Source organism: Tursiops truncatus, chromosome 17 (genome assembly GCF_011762595.2).
Source record: "Tursiops truncatus isolate mTurTru1 chromosome 17, mTurTru1.mat.Y, whole genome shotgun sequence".
In the NCBI taxonomy this organism is placed as follows: Eukaryota; Metazoa; Chordata; class Mammalia; order Artiodactyla; family Delphinidae; genus Tursiops; species Tursiops truncatus.
Genome location: NC_047050.1, coordinates 3,109,744 through 3,125,911, shown reverse-complemented (window position 1 = coordinate 3,125,911; position 16,168 = coordinate 3,109,744). Strand labels below are relative to the sequence as shown.

General features: G+C 40.1%; 1 protein-coding gene across 15 annotated transcripts in view; it reads left to right on the top strand.

The window, feature by feature from the left end:
• The window catches only part of ATP6V1H (ATPase H+ transporting V1 subunit H), a 144,644-nt gene that overhangs the window by 73,761 nt on the left and 54,715 nt on the right, over positions 1 to 16,168 (top strand). For 12 of the 15 annotated variants that reach the window (XR_012327146.1, XR_012327147.1, XM_033842787.2 and 9 more), the window contains 4 exons: positions 3,061 to 3,239; positions 6,161 to 6,286; positions 8,460 to 8,561; positions 10,262 to 10,375. Coding sequence is in view for 10 of the 15 variants with exons in the window: in XM_033842787.2 (XP_033698678.1) it covers positions 3,061 to 3,239; positions 6,161 to 6,286; positions 8,460 to 8,561; positions 10,262 to 10,375 (521 nt within the window). In the remaining 5 variants the exon portion in view is untranslated. Of the gene's footprint in view, positions 1 to 3,060; positions 3,240 to 6,160; positions 6,287 to 8,459; positions 8,562 to 10,181; positions 10,376 to 16,168 lie in introns of all 15 variants that reach the window. The other 3 variants (XR_002174405.3, XR_012327148.1, XR_002174404.3) reach the window with 1 other exon arrangement.

Sequence of the window (16,168 nt, the reverse complement as noted above, 5' to 3'; positions counted from 1 at the left end):
GGTGAAGGGAGGAGTTTCATAAAGGGGGATGTTATCAGAATTCAAGGCACCCTACAGTTTAAGGTCTTTATTTGAATTCCGTTATGGTCAGAGAACGTGTTCTATGTGGTTCCAGTTCTTTGAAATTTGTCTTCTGCTCATCTCACGGTCTGTCACGGTGAATGTAGCCTGTGTACTTGAAAAGAATGCATGTTTTGCAGAGGTATCACATTCTGTAAATGTCAGTTAAATCAGGGTGGTTCATAGTATCGTTTGGATCATCTCTGTACTGATTCTGTTGTCTAGTGGTTCTATCAATGATCAATTGCTAAGAGAGAGAGTTGTTAAAATTTCCAGCTGTTAGTGTGGATTTGTCTGTTTCTCCTTTCAGTTCGGCCAGTTATTGTTTCATGTATTTTGAAGCTCTTTTTTTTTAAACTTTTTATTTTTTAAAATTTATTTATATTTATTTATTTTTGGCTGCATTGGGTCTTTGTTGCTGCGCGCGGTCTTTCTCTAGTTGTGGCGAGCGGGGGCTACTCCTCGTTGTGGTGCACGGGCTTCTCATTGCAGTGGCTTCTCTTGTTGCGGAGCATGGTCTCTAGGCGCGTGGGCTTCAGTAGTTGTGGCACGCGGGCTCAGTAGTTGTGGCTCGCAGGCTCTAGAGCGCAGGCTCAGTAGTTGTGGCTCACGGGCTTAGTTGCTCCGCGGCATGTGAGATCTTCCCGGGCCAGGGCTCGAACCCGTGTCCCCTGCGTTGGCAGGTGGATTCTTAACCACTGCGCCACCAGGGAAGTCCCAGTGCTCTTGGTCTTGATATCTACTTTATTTGAAATTAATATAGACATGTCAGCTTTCTTCCACTTATGGTTTTCCATCTTTTAGTTTCAACCTATCTGTGTCTTATATTTAAAATTTGTCTCTTTGAGACAACATATACTTGGGTCTTGAATTTTTATCTGTTCTAATAATCTCTGCTTCTTAATTGGAGTGTTTAGTTCACTGACATTTAGAGTAATTATTGGTGTGGTTGGATTTAGGTCTACCATTTTATTATTTTCTTCTGTTTGTTTCATCTGTCTTTTGTTCTGTCTTCCATTCCTGCCTTCTCTTACGTTAACTGAGTTCTTTTTAGAATTTCAGTTTAATTTTTCTATTGGCTTTTTAACTGTGCTGCTTTGTAGTATTTTATTTCTTATAGGTTGTTTTGGTGTCACAATATTTATCCTTAACCTTTTCCATTATACTTGAAGTTAATATTACGTTCTCACCAGTAGTGCACAAGTGTTCTCTTATCTGCACGATCTGGACAACACTGGCTGTCTTGTTTTTGATAATAGCTGTCCTAACAAGTGCAAAGTGATATTTAATTGTGGTTTTGACTTGATTTTCCCTGATGATCAGTGATGTTGAGCACTGTTTACTGTTTCATGATCTGTTGGCCATGTTTATGTCTTCTTTGGGAGAATGTCTATATAGATCCGCTGCCCATTTTTTAATTGGCTTGTGCTTTTTTGTTGTTGTTGTTGCTAGTGAGTTAAATGAGTTCTTTATACATTTTAGATATTGCCCTCCTATCAGATGTATGGTTTGCAAATGTTTTCTCCCATTTTGTAGGATGCCTTTTCATTTTGCTTTTTTTGTTTCTTTGGCTGTGTGGAAGCTTTTTAGTTTGATGTAGTCCCAGTTGTTGATTTTTACTTTTGCTGTGCTTTTGGTGTCATATCCAAAAAATTATTCCCAAGGCTAATGTCAAGGAGATTTTCCCCTGTGTTTTCTTCTATGAGTCTGACAGTTTCCGGTCTTATGTTTAAGTCTTTAATCCCTTTTGAGTTAGTTTTTGTGACTGGTATAAGATACGGGTCCAATTTCATTTTTTTGCATGTGGTTATCCAGTTTCCCTGCTGACATTATTGAAGAGACTATCCTTTCCCCAATAGGTTTTCTTGGCTCCCTCATCAAATATTAGTTGACTGAATATGTACGGGCTTATTTCTGGGCTCTCTATTCTGTCCCATTGAATTCTGTCTGTTTTATGCCATTACCATACTGTTTGGATCATTGTAGCCTTGTAGTTTAGTTTGAAATCAGTACGTGTGACTTCTCCAGCTTTATTCTTCTTTCTCAGGATTGCTTTGGATATTTGGAGTCTTTTATATTTCTATACAAGTTTTAGCATTGCTTTTCCTATTTCTGTGAAAATTGGAATTTTGGTAGGGATCGATCTTACTAATTTCCATATGCTAAGCTAAATCTCTCTCTGCATTTATTTAGCATAATTATTAGAAATATAACTTCCTTGCAAAAATAAAGAAATTTAAAATTTTGGTACAGTTGATTTAGAATTGTTATTCCAGGATTTTTTTGAGTGTGGGAGATTTGACAGGCCTTCTTTACCAACTTTGTGAAGGTGGCTTTCTTGAGAGCTTGTTTGTCCTTGTTCTAGACCTCAGCGTGAGCATGGTTTTGCTCTGAAATATTGGTTAATTTAGTGAACAGTTTATCTTCAGAAATACTTAGATTCTTTTGCTGATTTCATCAGTACTCTTAAAAATTGCAGAAGAAAACTGAGAAATTTGCTTGAATGTCACAAAACTTTTCTGGTAATTACTGAAGCAAGAGAGTTTTTTTAATTGCCGTCCTTTGTGCACTTACAGGTTGATTGGACGGAGGAAAAGGTCAGTGACTGGGAACTAGAGAGATACTTGAGGAAACAGTCTTTCTTAGCATCCTAAGGGCTCCATGTGGCCAAGAAATGGAGTGTTCATGGTGGTGACCTCAAGAGCAGGGCTGTGAGGAAGGATGGTGATGGACCTCACTGTAAATGTGTTCAGTGTTTTGAGGCTTGTCTAGGTCAGTAATTTAAAATGTTTAGTAAGCCAGTAAGTAAGGAAGGAATCAGAAGGATGCCCCTGATGTGGGACAGATGCGTAGGAAAGAAGTCGGGATTTGTGATCCAGTCATCCACTTAAGGTGATAGTTAACCTGAGAACAGGAAGGGGAGAGAGGATGTGAAAGCAGGTGCAGAGAACATCACATAACAGATTATATCATTTCTCATTGTGTCTTTGTCTAACCCAGAACTTCTTAGAAAAATCAACTGAAAGAGAAACTCGCCAAGAGTATGCTCTGGCTATGATTCAGTGCAAAGTTCTGAAACAGTTGGAGAACTTGGAACAGCAGAAGTATGATGACGAAGATATCAGTGAAGATATAAAATTTCTCTTGGAGAAACTTGGTGAGAGTGTCCAGGATCTTAGGTATGTTATTCTTTTTAATTCTCACAGGCTGGGTATATTGGGCCTTGTTTGACTTGCCTCATATTTTAAGGGAATTTAAATTTGTTATGAACTATAAACTCAAAAGATTGCACTAAAACATCATGTCTTCTATTGAAAATTGAGGGGTATGAAAACACTGGCTCACCATCATGGCAACCATTGGTCAGAGCTGTGTGTTATTTCTCCTCTTTCGTGTAGATCCCCACTGTTCTCTGTTGTCTAAAATGTGACCTGGTGTTCTACCACGGGTTGTGGGTGCCACCCTTTGAGAATCTCCCCCTGGTTTAAAATCTTTTTTAAGCAGCAGTCATTGTTAATTTGTGGAGGAGGTTTGCTTAGATATGGAAAGAGTATTTTTCCTGCTTTTTTTTTTTTTTTTTTTTTTTTCGGTATGCGGGCCTCTCACTGCCATGGCCTCTCCCGTTGCGGAGCACAGGCTCCGGACGCACAGGCTCAGTGGCCATGGCTCACGGGCCCAGCCGCTCCGCGGCATGTGGGATCCTCCCGGACTGGGGCACGAACCCATGTCCCCTGCATCGGCAGGCGGACTTTCAACCAATGCGCCACCAGGGAAGCCCTCCTGCTTTTGTGAAGTCCCTATTGGTTTTATTTATTTTTTATTTTAAAAATTATGCAAGTGATGTACATGCAGTAAAGAAAAAAATCCGTTTTTTTATACAGTACAGAATACAGTACACTACAGAATACAATACAGTACAGAAGGGACAACACACCAGTACCCCCATCTTCCCCACCTACTTCCCCCTGCCCCTCTGGTTTCTTGTGTTCATTCCCCAAAAAACCTAGCCCCCCTCCCCCTAGCATGCACGCATGTGCGTGCACACACACACACACACAGACACACACAAATAGGGTTCTATGTATTCTTCTGGTCCTGGTTCTTTTTTGTTTAATAATAGCTTGATGATTTTTCCCATTAACCCATGCATTCTTTGTTTTTGAACTATTGATACATTTTAAAAAGAGAGTTACTCACTGGAAGTAGGTTGGGTTTGGGAGCCAGGATGACTCCAGTTTGAATTGTTTGGCCACTTTGTCCACGTGTGGCCTTGAACAAGCCTCTTGACATTTTAAAGTCTCAATTTTCCCTTTGGTAAAATAGTGATAAAAATGCTAACCTTGTAGGATTTTCCATGAGGTGTCCAGCAAGTGCCTTTAGTATAGTATGTGTTCCAAAAATGTGTTTACCAGATAATTCAGTGCAGCCCATAAGCTCAAGGCCCAGAAGCGTTTATAGAGGTGGGAGCTGTCACCCATCAGTGGTGTGTATGGGGCTTTGTGGACGAAGGCAGGTGATTTTTGTCTTTTTATAATTTCAAATATGAATAAGTTGTGTGTAATATAATAGGCCAGCAATAGGCTTGCAGTTTACACAAATTGTATTTTATTATGTTTATTTAAAAAATTATCATTGGTTCTTCTGTAATAATGATTTGAGACCCTTTTAAAAAAGTAAATAAGGTTAGTGATAGCTTTCTAAGTTATTTAATCCATGCCAGCCAATTGTTATTATTTACTGATTTTTCATGTTGAATTTGGTAATGTGAAAAATATTGCTGTTTACTTACAGCTAACATGGTGATGGGAGCAGTTGAAATAGATTTGTCTCTTTATATTGTTACAGGTTTAGCATATTAGTTAAACAATATTACTTCTTATACTAAATAGCCTTTCATTAAATTACTGCTTTATTTAACAGGTTACTCTGATCAGCTTAACCAGTGAATCTCTGTTATACTGAATTATCAATCAGTATTAAATAGCTACTTCTTTTTGAAAATTTTACTTGAAAGAAAGTATAAGCATGTCTTGTCACTTTGTTCACTGGCTAACCACGTTAAAGCAGTTTTATATTATGAAGATTTGAATAATTGTTGCTTGATACACAGTGAATAATTTTTGAATTAAAGTGCATTTTAGTTTGTTACATGCACAGAGGGTTTTGTTTTTAATTAATCTGTAGTGGGCTAATTCAGTTAATGAATTACCTCTGCATTGTGGGTAGTCACATTTAGAAATATTGTACTGAGGTATTGTGTTTTTATTTTTGTACTGCAGTATCATGGTTTGTCATTTAAAGTATAATAGAATATTCTATTTTATTTTGTGTTAAAGTAATATACTTTTACATAAATTTATCTTTATGTATCTAGTGGTCTGGCAAATACAGTGTTTTAAGAGGCATGGTAGAAACAATGCTAGATTATCAGATATTTAATTTATTTTTATTTATTTATTTATTTATTTGTGGCTGCGTTAGGTCCTTGTTGCTGCGCACGGGCTTTCTCTCGTTGTGGCGAGCGGGGACTACTCTTCATTGCTGTGTGCGGGCTTCTCACTGCGGTGGCTTCTGTTGTTGCAGAGCATGGGTTCTAGGTGTGTGGGCTTCAGTAGTTGTGGCACGCAGGCTCAGTAGTTGTGGCTTGTGGGCTCTAGAGCACAGGCTCAGTAGTTGTGGCGCACGAGCTTAGTTGCTCTGCGGCATGTCAGATCTTCCCAGACCAGGGCTTGAACCCATGTCCCCTGCGTTGGCAGGTGGATTCTTAACCACTGTGCCACCAGGGAAGTCCCTATCAGATATTTTAATGATGTACATACATTTATGTGTATATTAAGGTTAGAATTTTGAAAGCAAGTGCTCCTTTTAATATCTCATGGTGAACATTCAAATTTGACAGGAGTACTGGACCTTAGTACCCTGAATAAGTTTCACATGATTTATTGAAAATTAAGCCATTGAAACTTGTTTAGAGGTAATTTTTGAATGTACAAAGTATGATCAGTCTTTGTCGTTAAATAATTAGTGAAGATGTTTTATTTTATTAAATTTTGGAGTATCTATCTCTCAGATTCTTATAAACTTTGAAATCTTTTTACAGCTCATTTGATGAATATAGTTCAGAACTTAAATCTGGAAGATTGGAATGGAGTCCTGTGCACAAATCTGAGAAATTTTGGAGAGAAAATGCTGTGAGGTTAAATGAGAAGAATTATGAGCTCTTGAAGTAAGTTTTAAATGCCAGTTTACACTCTGAAAAACCCCCATCCTTCCACATACTCGTGGACACATTTTTGTCCCTCTTAAAATTTTTAGATATTCCATGGTTTTAATTTCTATTTTCTTCCTTACCATGTGGTTGAATACCTTTTCGTGTGCTTATTGGCCATTTGGATATCTTTTTTCCCAGGAGAAGTGCCTGTTCAAGTTTTTGTTTTTGTTTTTGTGGGAATTCTATAGGTTTCTTGGTCATATGTATTCATCACAGCTCTTCTTCTACCACGTCAAATGCCAGTAACTCTTTACTTTTGATGTAGCTCAGTTTATTATTTATGGCTAGTGCTTTCTTGTGTCTGATTAAGAAGTTTTTGCCTACCCAAGGTCCTGAAGATATACTCCTGTGTTACCTGCTAGAAGCTTTATCGTTTAACCTCTCACATTTAGATTTCCATTCCGTGTGGAATTGGTTTTTGGGTAAGGTGTATAAGGTAGGACAAGATTTGTTTTTTTCATTACATGGATATCTAATTGAACTAGCAACATTTATTGAAAATAACATACATTTTCCCCACTACTTTGCACGGTTCCCTTTGTTATATATAATAAAGATGACCTAATATGTGCAAGTGTCTTTCTTTTTTACTGAGATATAAGTCCCATACCACACAATTCACCCATTTAAAGTGTATAAATCAGTATATTCACTGGGTTGTGTAACCATCGACACAGTCAATTATAGAACATTTTCCATCACTTCAGAAAGAAACCCTGTATCCTTTAGCTGTCACTTCTCTGCCCAACCACGCCCTCAGCCCTAAGCTTTTACTTTCTGTCTCTATGGATTTGCCTATTAGGAAAATTTCATGTAAATGTAATCATGTAATATTTGTTCTTTTGTGACCAGCTTCTTTCATTTACCATAAGGTGTTCAAGGTTCATTCATGTTGTAGCATTTAGCAGTACTTTGTTCCTTTTGATGGTCATATAATATTCCATCATAAGGACATATTACATTTTATTTATCCACTCATTAGGTGATGGGCATTTGGGTTATTATGAAAAATACTGGTAATAAACATTTGTGTACAAGTTTTTATGTGGACGTACGTTTTTATTTCTCTTCCTTGGGTAGACATCTATGAATAGAATTGCTGAATCATATGGTGACTCTGTTTAACCATCTTAGGAACTACTCAACTGTTTTCCAAAGTGGCTGTACAATTTCATATTTCCACCAGCAGTGTATGAGGATTCTGATTTCTCCATCTCCATGTCAGCACTTACTATTGTCTGACTTCTTGATTCTAGCCGTTTTAGTGAGTGTGAAGTGATATCTCATCATGGTTTTGATTTGTATTTCCTTGATGGCTAACGAGTCTGGCATCTTTTCTTGTCCTTATTGGCCATTTTATATCTTTGGAGAAATGTCTGTTCAGATTCTTAGTTCATTTTTTAAATGGGTTCTCTTTTTAGTATTTAGTTGTAAGAGTTTTTTAATATATTTTGGATGTAAATCCCTGATCAGATAATATGCTGTGCAAATATTATCTCCCATTTTTGGGTCATCTTCTCAGTTTCTTGATAGAATTACTACATATATACCTTACTATAACTGGTAAAATTAATAGAATTTAATTTTTAGAATAATTTTAGGTTTACAGAAAAATTGAAGGGAGTACAGAGAGTACTCATATACCCTCTCTTCCTCCACCAGGCACAGTTTCCCCTATTTTTAATGTCTTGCCTAAGTGTGGCACGTTTGTTAGTTGATGAACCAATATTTATACATTATTTTAACTGAAGTCCATAGTTTACGTTCAGGTTCATGCCTTTCTGTTGTACAGTTCCTGCTGTGTCACAGTATCACACAGGATAGTTTCACTGCCCTAAAAACTCCCTATGTTTTCCCTTCTTCCCTTTCCCTGGTATTGTGGGAATTGTGGGTGGTGGACGTTGTGAATCTGAAAGTGACCTGTTAATGTGTGTATAAAGGTTTGAAAGCTGCTAACTTACCTGCAGTAAATCATGTGTAGTGTATCGTGTGTAGCAGTGAAACTTGTAGAAAATAGTTATATTTGTAAATGTTTATTTTCAGGAGAGTATTGGCATTATACCTTTGCTCTGTTGTGCTCTAGAAAAGAATTAGAAATCAATCTCTCTTTGTATTAAATTTATTTCAGGATTTTGACCAAACTTCTGGAGGTGTCCGATGACCCACAAGTCTTAGCTGTTGCTGCCCATGATGTCGGCGAGTACGTTCGGCATTACCCGCGAGGCAAGCGGTAAGTGAGGAGCCTTGGTTTCCTCGGGGTGTCCCGAGGCATTCCACATAGAGGTCCTAGTTTATATACTCCTGTAAAGTAGACTCATTCAGCTGAGGAGCTGACGGAGTGAGCAGAACCAAGATGACCATAGTACCGGGAATCGTGATAAATGATAAACCTAATTAAAGATGGGAAGTATGAAAACATAAGCACACGTGTACAGTACTGTTGTGCAGTAGCCAGCAGAGATCACACCAGAAATATCACGTTCAGGGTTTTCTTTGGTTTGTGTGATTTAATTCAAAAGCCATTTTGTTAGCACTGGTGATTTTTAAGTTATTATTTGTGGTTATATTGTTACTGACCTGAGTAGTTTCCAAATATAAAAGGAAATATAACATGTGTAAGAAAAGTCACAGTAGATATATAGTAATGGAAGGATGTGTTTCCAAGTACTGAAGAGTGAGGAATTCCCTCTGGGAGGAGACAGGTAAGGCTTTGCAGAGGAGGTGAGGCTGGCTTGGTAATGTGAAATCGCTTAGGTACGCTAACAGTGAAAGGATAGGAGTTGAGGGAGAAAGCATTAAATGAGACTGAGGCTGTTGTATGCTGTCTGGAGAAGCTTGTTACATTCCTGGCACGTATCAAGCACTCATAAAGTTTGGGTATAATTATACTGCATTATTTTTCTCAATTCAGTACATTTTTTTTAAAAAGATGCTTTAAAAAACAAAATATAAACAGGTGTACAGATAAAGCGTCTCCCTCACCTCTGACCCCATGTGCTCATCTGCGAGGTTGTCCTAAACCACCAGAAGCCCTACTGCACTAAGGTGCCGCTTGTCACAGACTGTGTGGTGGCGATGTCACTCACCAGGCAGCAGGCAGCACCGACCGCAGCTCCCACACTCCCAGGCTGGGGTTAAAGACACTCGCCGGCTCTTTGCATGCCCCCGCTCCCCCCCAGAGGAGCAGAGAACCTCCTTCCATTCGTGAGGCAAATAACCATTTTCACTTTGCTTTTGTGTCTGTAGTAACTGGATTTTTCAGGGGGTTGAGGGGGCAGTGACAGAAAGCAGTGCCAGTTGTCAGTCCTCCTGGTGTTCTTGACAACAGGAATTTTCTCATTTGTTTCACTGCCCAGCAGGTCATGTGGCATGTTCATGTTCCATCATTACAGGAAAGGGCAGATATCTTAACAAATCAAGTTTTTTCAGGAAATTAACATGGCTCCTACGGAGTGCTTTTTAACCTCGTGTTCTCTGCTGTCTGCATCTGAGCCCGTATCTGGTTCACAGCATGGCAACTGCTGGGCTTAGTATTGATCTGATGTTACTTCAGACATACGGTGGTATTCAGTATACTGGTTTTTAAGCAAGCCACAAATCCTGGTGATAAAGAAGTTACTACTCAACTGCCTATAGAACACTGTAATCTAGATTACTGCAGCAGTCCAGGTTGATGACATTTGCCCAGACTAGGAAATGAGAATAACAGTTGGATTTATCACTAGGGATTCAAGAGAAAATATATAAAAACTTTAAGTCTGTGATTTGGAGAAAATGATATTTTAAAAAAGACACGTGTGTTGGTTTACTTACCTGTATGGTAACTTTTCTTTGTAAAACCATTGGGCAGTTTGGAGTTGGGCCTTTCTGCTAACAGCTTGCATTTGAAAGTAACTGCAGCGTCTTCACCACGTGGCTTCTGGCCCCCAGGGTCATCGAGCAGCTCGGCGGGAAGCAGCTGGTGATGAACCACATGCACCACGAGGACCAGCAGGTGCGCTACAACGCCCTCCTGGCCGTGCAGAAGCTCATGGTGCACAACTGGTAGGTGCCGCCCACCCCCTGCTGCTCTGTTGGGCCTCACGTTCCTGTCCAGAAGTTCTTGTGGAAAGGCTCCGATGAGTGGTGGCTTTTAAAGCAGTGATTTTGATTAATACCTAGAGTTACATTTTAGCCGTTCAGAGCAGTGATGTGATGATTTAGAAAAAACAGCTGCATTAGTGTTCTGAAGAAATGTATATTCAAAGTACTAGTATCAGAAACAACTCCAGAAGTAACTAAAAGGACCATTACGACATAGGTGAATAAGTTTTTTGAGAGTTGAATGGAATTCATCTCGACTGCTGATTAGAGACGCTACAATTTTGCAGGGTTTAACTGTTCGGCGTATGGTTAACCTGAATGGATTTTTACCAGTTCACATGAAAACAGTAAAAGCTGATTGATCAGTTAAGATTCAGCTCTCACATTTCGTCCGTTATAGCCTTTTGCCTTTGAAATAGTAGCCAGAGTCATGTTTTTCCTCTTGCTTTTATCTTTTAAGTCAAAATTATTGACCTTTTTGTACTCAAAACAAGATAAATTAGAGTGACTACTTAGATACAATGGTGACCCATCTGTGTCCGTGAGCAGACACCCCTGGACTCTCTCGGCCGTGGCTGTTTGAGCAGTAGGTTGGCTGTTCCGCGCTCTTCTGAGCTCAGATGCCTCTCTATTCCCCATCCTTGGGAAAGATGCGCTAACTGACGGTAATGCTACTGATAGTTCCAAAGGACAGATTAATGGCACATGCAAATGCTCACGTGTGAAAGATGCAGGCAGATACAGGATAGCAGAGGATCCAGGATTGCCACCGTGACATCATGTATTAAATGTTAGGATCCTGCCACTTAAGTACTTTTCTCATGAATACTGACATTTATGCATTCTTCCAGCAGGTGCTCTTTGAGCACTTAATTTGTACCCTATTACGCTAGGCTCCAGGCGACAGATGTGATGGAAGTGGGTGATGAGAGATGGCCTTTCTGAGTGGTCCCAGCAGCCAGGTTGAGACAGTGATGGAAAGGAACCAGTCACCCACCTCCAGTGTTGGGGGTTGGATTTCAGGTGGAGGGAACGGGAGGGGAAAGGACCAGGAAGCAGGAGGGAGCTTGGCTTCTTTAAGAGCAACGCCTGGAGACATGTTTGGATGTGGCAGCTGGGGTCTGGGAGGTGGTACTAATGGCAGCTGGTGGGTCGAGGCCAGGGATGCTGTTCAGCATCCTGCATTGCGCCAGTCGCCACCACAGGGAACTGTCAGCAGTACTGGGCTTCGAGGGCAAGTTGAAGGAGTGGGTGAGGCCAGAAGGAAAGGAGATGGGCGAGGCGAGGTGGCTGGGATCTGATCACGGAGGGTCTGGTGGGTCCTTCTGTTGGATGAGTTGAAAGTCATGGTTAAAGGTTTTAACAGGGGAGTGACAGGATTTGATTTGTACTTTGAAAGGTCTCACAGGCTCGTCTGTGGAGAGTGGATGGTTGGGGGTGAGTGTGGCAGCAGGAAGACCGTTTCATAGATTCTCATTGTGGCCGTGGGTAGGGATGGCTCATGCCATGGACTAGAATGGTAACAGTTGGTACCAAGCAGTAGATGGACTAGGGATAGATTTCAGAGCTGGTGCGCGTGGTGCTTGAGGGACTGAAAATGTTTTTACCCTTTTCATATCGTCTATGCACGAAGAATGGGATTCAAGGCAGAGGGCACTCAAAAATGGTTTTTTATCTACTGTTTAGCAGAGAAAAATCTTTCAAGTCTGTCAGGAAACTAGAGAATACTCCACTGGATTCCCTCCTTCTTTTACTTTACCCTGAGCCACATTTTTCAATGTAAATTAATTATTTAGTAATTTTCTCTCTCTTGGTTTGTTTCTGTTTCTTTCATGAAGTTCGTTTACAGAATGTTGGCATTTAATAGAGTTGGAGGCTGTTGCAATCAGTGAGCTTTTATTGACAGATATTTTCCTGAAGTTTCCATTAAATACAGTTTTATTTTCCCCTTTTGTTGAAAGTAGGGCTGTTGAAGCATAATTCTTCTTTTGTTAATAAAAAACAACTTCATTTTAATAGTTCTTTCTCTTGAAGAATTTATTGTTAGTTTTTTAATTAATTAATTTTTGGCTGCCTTGTGTCTTAGTTGCTGCGTGTGGGCTTTCTCTTGTTGCGGTGAGTGGGGGCTACTCTTTGTTGCCGTGCGCGGGCTTCTCATTGCAGTGGCTTCTCTTGTTGCAGAGCACGGGCTCTAGGCATGCGGGCTTCAGTAGTTGTGGCACGTGGGCTCAGTAGTTGTGGCTTGCAGGCTCAGTAGCTGTGGCTCGCAGGCTCAGTAGTTGTGGCTCGCAGGCTCTAGAGCTCAGGCTCAGTAGTCGTGGCGCACGGGCTTAGTTGCTCCGTGGCATGTGGGATCTTCCTGGACCAGGGCTTGAACCCACGTCCCCTGCATTGGCAGGCGGATTCTTAACCACTGCGCCATCAGGGAAGCCCCCCCCCCTTTTTTTTTAATGTATATTTCCAATGTGGAAAAAAAGCTGGGTATGGAATAGGATGTTGACTGGGAGTTTTCCCTTTGCCAGTGGAGAAAATTTTTTGGTTAAGAATTTTTATTGTGCAAATGATCATGAATTAAAGATGAAACATTTAAAATTTGAAAACTTTTTCTTGAATTTAGGAATCTGATTTGGCCTCAGTAAATTTTTTGATGTACGATTACAAAAGGAAAGGTAAATTGTCTCTATAGCCAAAAACTGGTTTATTTGCTCTTTGTCATTGACTAGCTGATGAGAGAATATCCTTTTCCCCCCTCCTCTCTAGTTATGTACCAAGCTATTTTAGCTTTAATGTTTTAGTTATGATAAGTCCCCTGGAATGGAGAAGCTTAGTGTCAGCATTTTCCTGTGCTTTCTTTGAGAAAGGCATTTTCATATGCACATTAGAACTCACACGTGACCTGTGTCTTTCGTTGTGACATACGCATTTCTCTGGCACTTTGTGCCAGAGAGTGAAAATTGCTCAAGTCATAGCAGTTCATTTCAACATCAGATTAGTGTGAGACCAAATAGAATGCCATTGGAAAGTAAATCTTCAGCAGAGTTTTCCCCAAATGTAAAAGGATTTTGAATCAGTATCTTTATGCACGTAACCAAGTTGCCTTTAGTAAATCATGCTGGTAAAGTCTGCCTTTCTACTTTCCTAAAATAGAGGCTTTTTAACCTAAACCATGGGACTGGTGTCCGAAAGATGTTTCACACCAAATAAAACCTGAAAACACAGTTGACTTGGTTTCCTCTCAACATTTTGTTTGTTTTGATTTAATTAAAACAAAATTTTAGAAAGGGTATATTTTAGTACAATGCAGTGAAATGAATTAGTTGAAGATAATGAAAATACACCCATGGGTAAAAGTAGAATGAAAGTCTGTCTGAATGGCAGCAGCAGCTTTTCCTGACAGTTTTGCACGTTCTCTCTGTTGTTGTTTTTCTCCGAGGACCTCCCTGGCTGTTTCCAGATTTCCAGCGCACTCTTGATTTTTTTACCTTTTTCTACCATAAATGATTTTTAGATTTTTTGGCATTGCATTTTTACCAGTTTCTGTTGATTAGACGAAATCGTAATTTTGGATATAGTAAAGTTAACATTTCTTTTTCACTGAGGGGAATTTTTTTTTGGTTTTAAGTTAAAAATTACATTTTAAGTATAAACTGGATATTGGATACTCACAATATCATGGAACTGCATTGTCTCTGGGTCTTGATTTAGACTCTGCTCTAGGGAGTTAAATTACTTTTCTTGATAATGTAGAGAAGGACTTATCCCTGATTTATAGAACATGGAGCATAGAGTTGTATATCATGTGAAAATGTTACTTAATTCTTTTTCACGATTTTATGACTGATTGCAGAATTATTTCCGTGAACTGTTTCTCCCTTCCACTTAACACCTGTGTTTACGTGGACTGACGGGTGGGTTATGTGTAACCCTGACTGCTGTGGGTGGCATGGGGGGCCTAATGGAGTTGCTGGGGTGTGCGTTGGGCACACACCAGGGTCTCCTCAGTCCAGGGGGCCTCGAGCGGGTCAGTCCTATCCACAGCTCTGTAAGTGGCACGTGCAGGCTCTGATCTTCCCGTCCCCATGTGCAGTTCCTGGTATGTCCCTCATTCTTCTGAGCAGGGCTGGATTTTTATATTCTTAAATTTGGCAAAATATGTAAACAGTGACAGCTTACTTTAGAGAACTTTTATATAGACCCTCAGTTTATACTTTATAATTTAACATCATTAAAATGTCATCATTTTTCTCCTACCGAATGATTTTAAATGTCATCAGCCTCTAATTCAGAAGCAGCAGTATGTGCATATGGACAGCTCAGGACCTCAGGAAAGAAACACTGAATTTTGTAGGTAGAGGATTTCCTGTAGAATTTTCTCCTTGTTTCTAGCTTCTTTTTCAACCTATTTTCAAACAGAATAATAAGTTGTGAGAGTGTCACCCTCTCTCTGTCTTTCATGTGTACGTAAATAGAGAGGAACGCAGCAAGCCGAGGGTGTGGGTGATACTCCTTTATTCTCGGACCTTTACCTCTGCTTAGTATATTTTAGTTGTTCTGTAAATAGTCCGTAGCCATAAATGCAGTGATTAAAACAGTTACTTATGAACAGAATTGAAGGAAAAAAACCCTTATGTAAGTTTTAACTTTTTAGCATTAATAATCATGTTAAAAAACATTCCATGTGATTTTAAATAAACATGACATTTCTGGGTTTAACATTTTCCAAAACTAATTTAGAAAATTGTGGTCTGTCTTTGAGTACCTGGAGTTTTCCACATTATTCTTATGATATTTTTAGTGGAGGAATTCTCGTGTAAGAATCTTACATTCTAAATATAATTAAAGAAAAAGGAGTCTATAAGAAGCGCTAAACGTGGACTTTGCTTATTGCATACTATCTTCTTAAGAGTCCTTCTAACAGCACAGACATTTCTCCCACACAGCACATTACATTAACCAGATTTGCACATACTGTGATCATTTAGGGGCATACTCTGCATTGTGCAGATCGCTTTTTGTTGTAACTACTTGCTGGTCTGGAACCAGCATTCAAAATGAAACGGAGGGACTTCTGGTTTCCAGTTATGCATGTAAGGAGTTTGGAAGTTGCCACTACATCTCAACAACAGGTAAATAGCTGAACAGACTGAAAAAATCAACAATCCTTCTTGGATCCATAGGGGAGAAGGTAGGACGAGACTGGAGAGGCAGGTGAATACAGGGAGTTGTGGCTTACCTGAGCAGGACTCACATGTGGAGACCAGCGGGGGACCGGTGCCTGGCAGGAGAGCTGGGCCGTGCTTGGTGAATTGCAGGAGGCTCCGTGTGCACAAGTCTGAGGATTAAAAACTCCAGGGGATCCAGTCATGGGGGGCCCCCACCATATGGGGAGATTTCTCTCCAGAAGCCAGACCAGGTTCCCACAGTAAATATCTGAGAAAAATTCCCTTGGGCTTCTGGCAGGGGGAGGGGAAAGGAACCATTTTGAAATAGTTCTATTGTTCCGTTCTAACAAGGCCTGCACGCAGGGGAAACTAGTTAACCAGAGCCCAGCCTGCTGCGGTGTCATCAGAGTCTGACTGACCTGTGGAAGGGAAATAACCAACTCTAGCTGTCTCTAATCATGCTGTCTCACCCAAAGGGGTAGAAAAAACCCTGAGGAGCACTCATGAAGTTCACAATCCTGAGGCCCAGGTTCAAGAAAGACTGAAACCCAATCAAAGGACTCCAGAAAGCTTCCTCTCCCTCACCTCACCA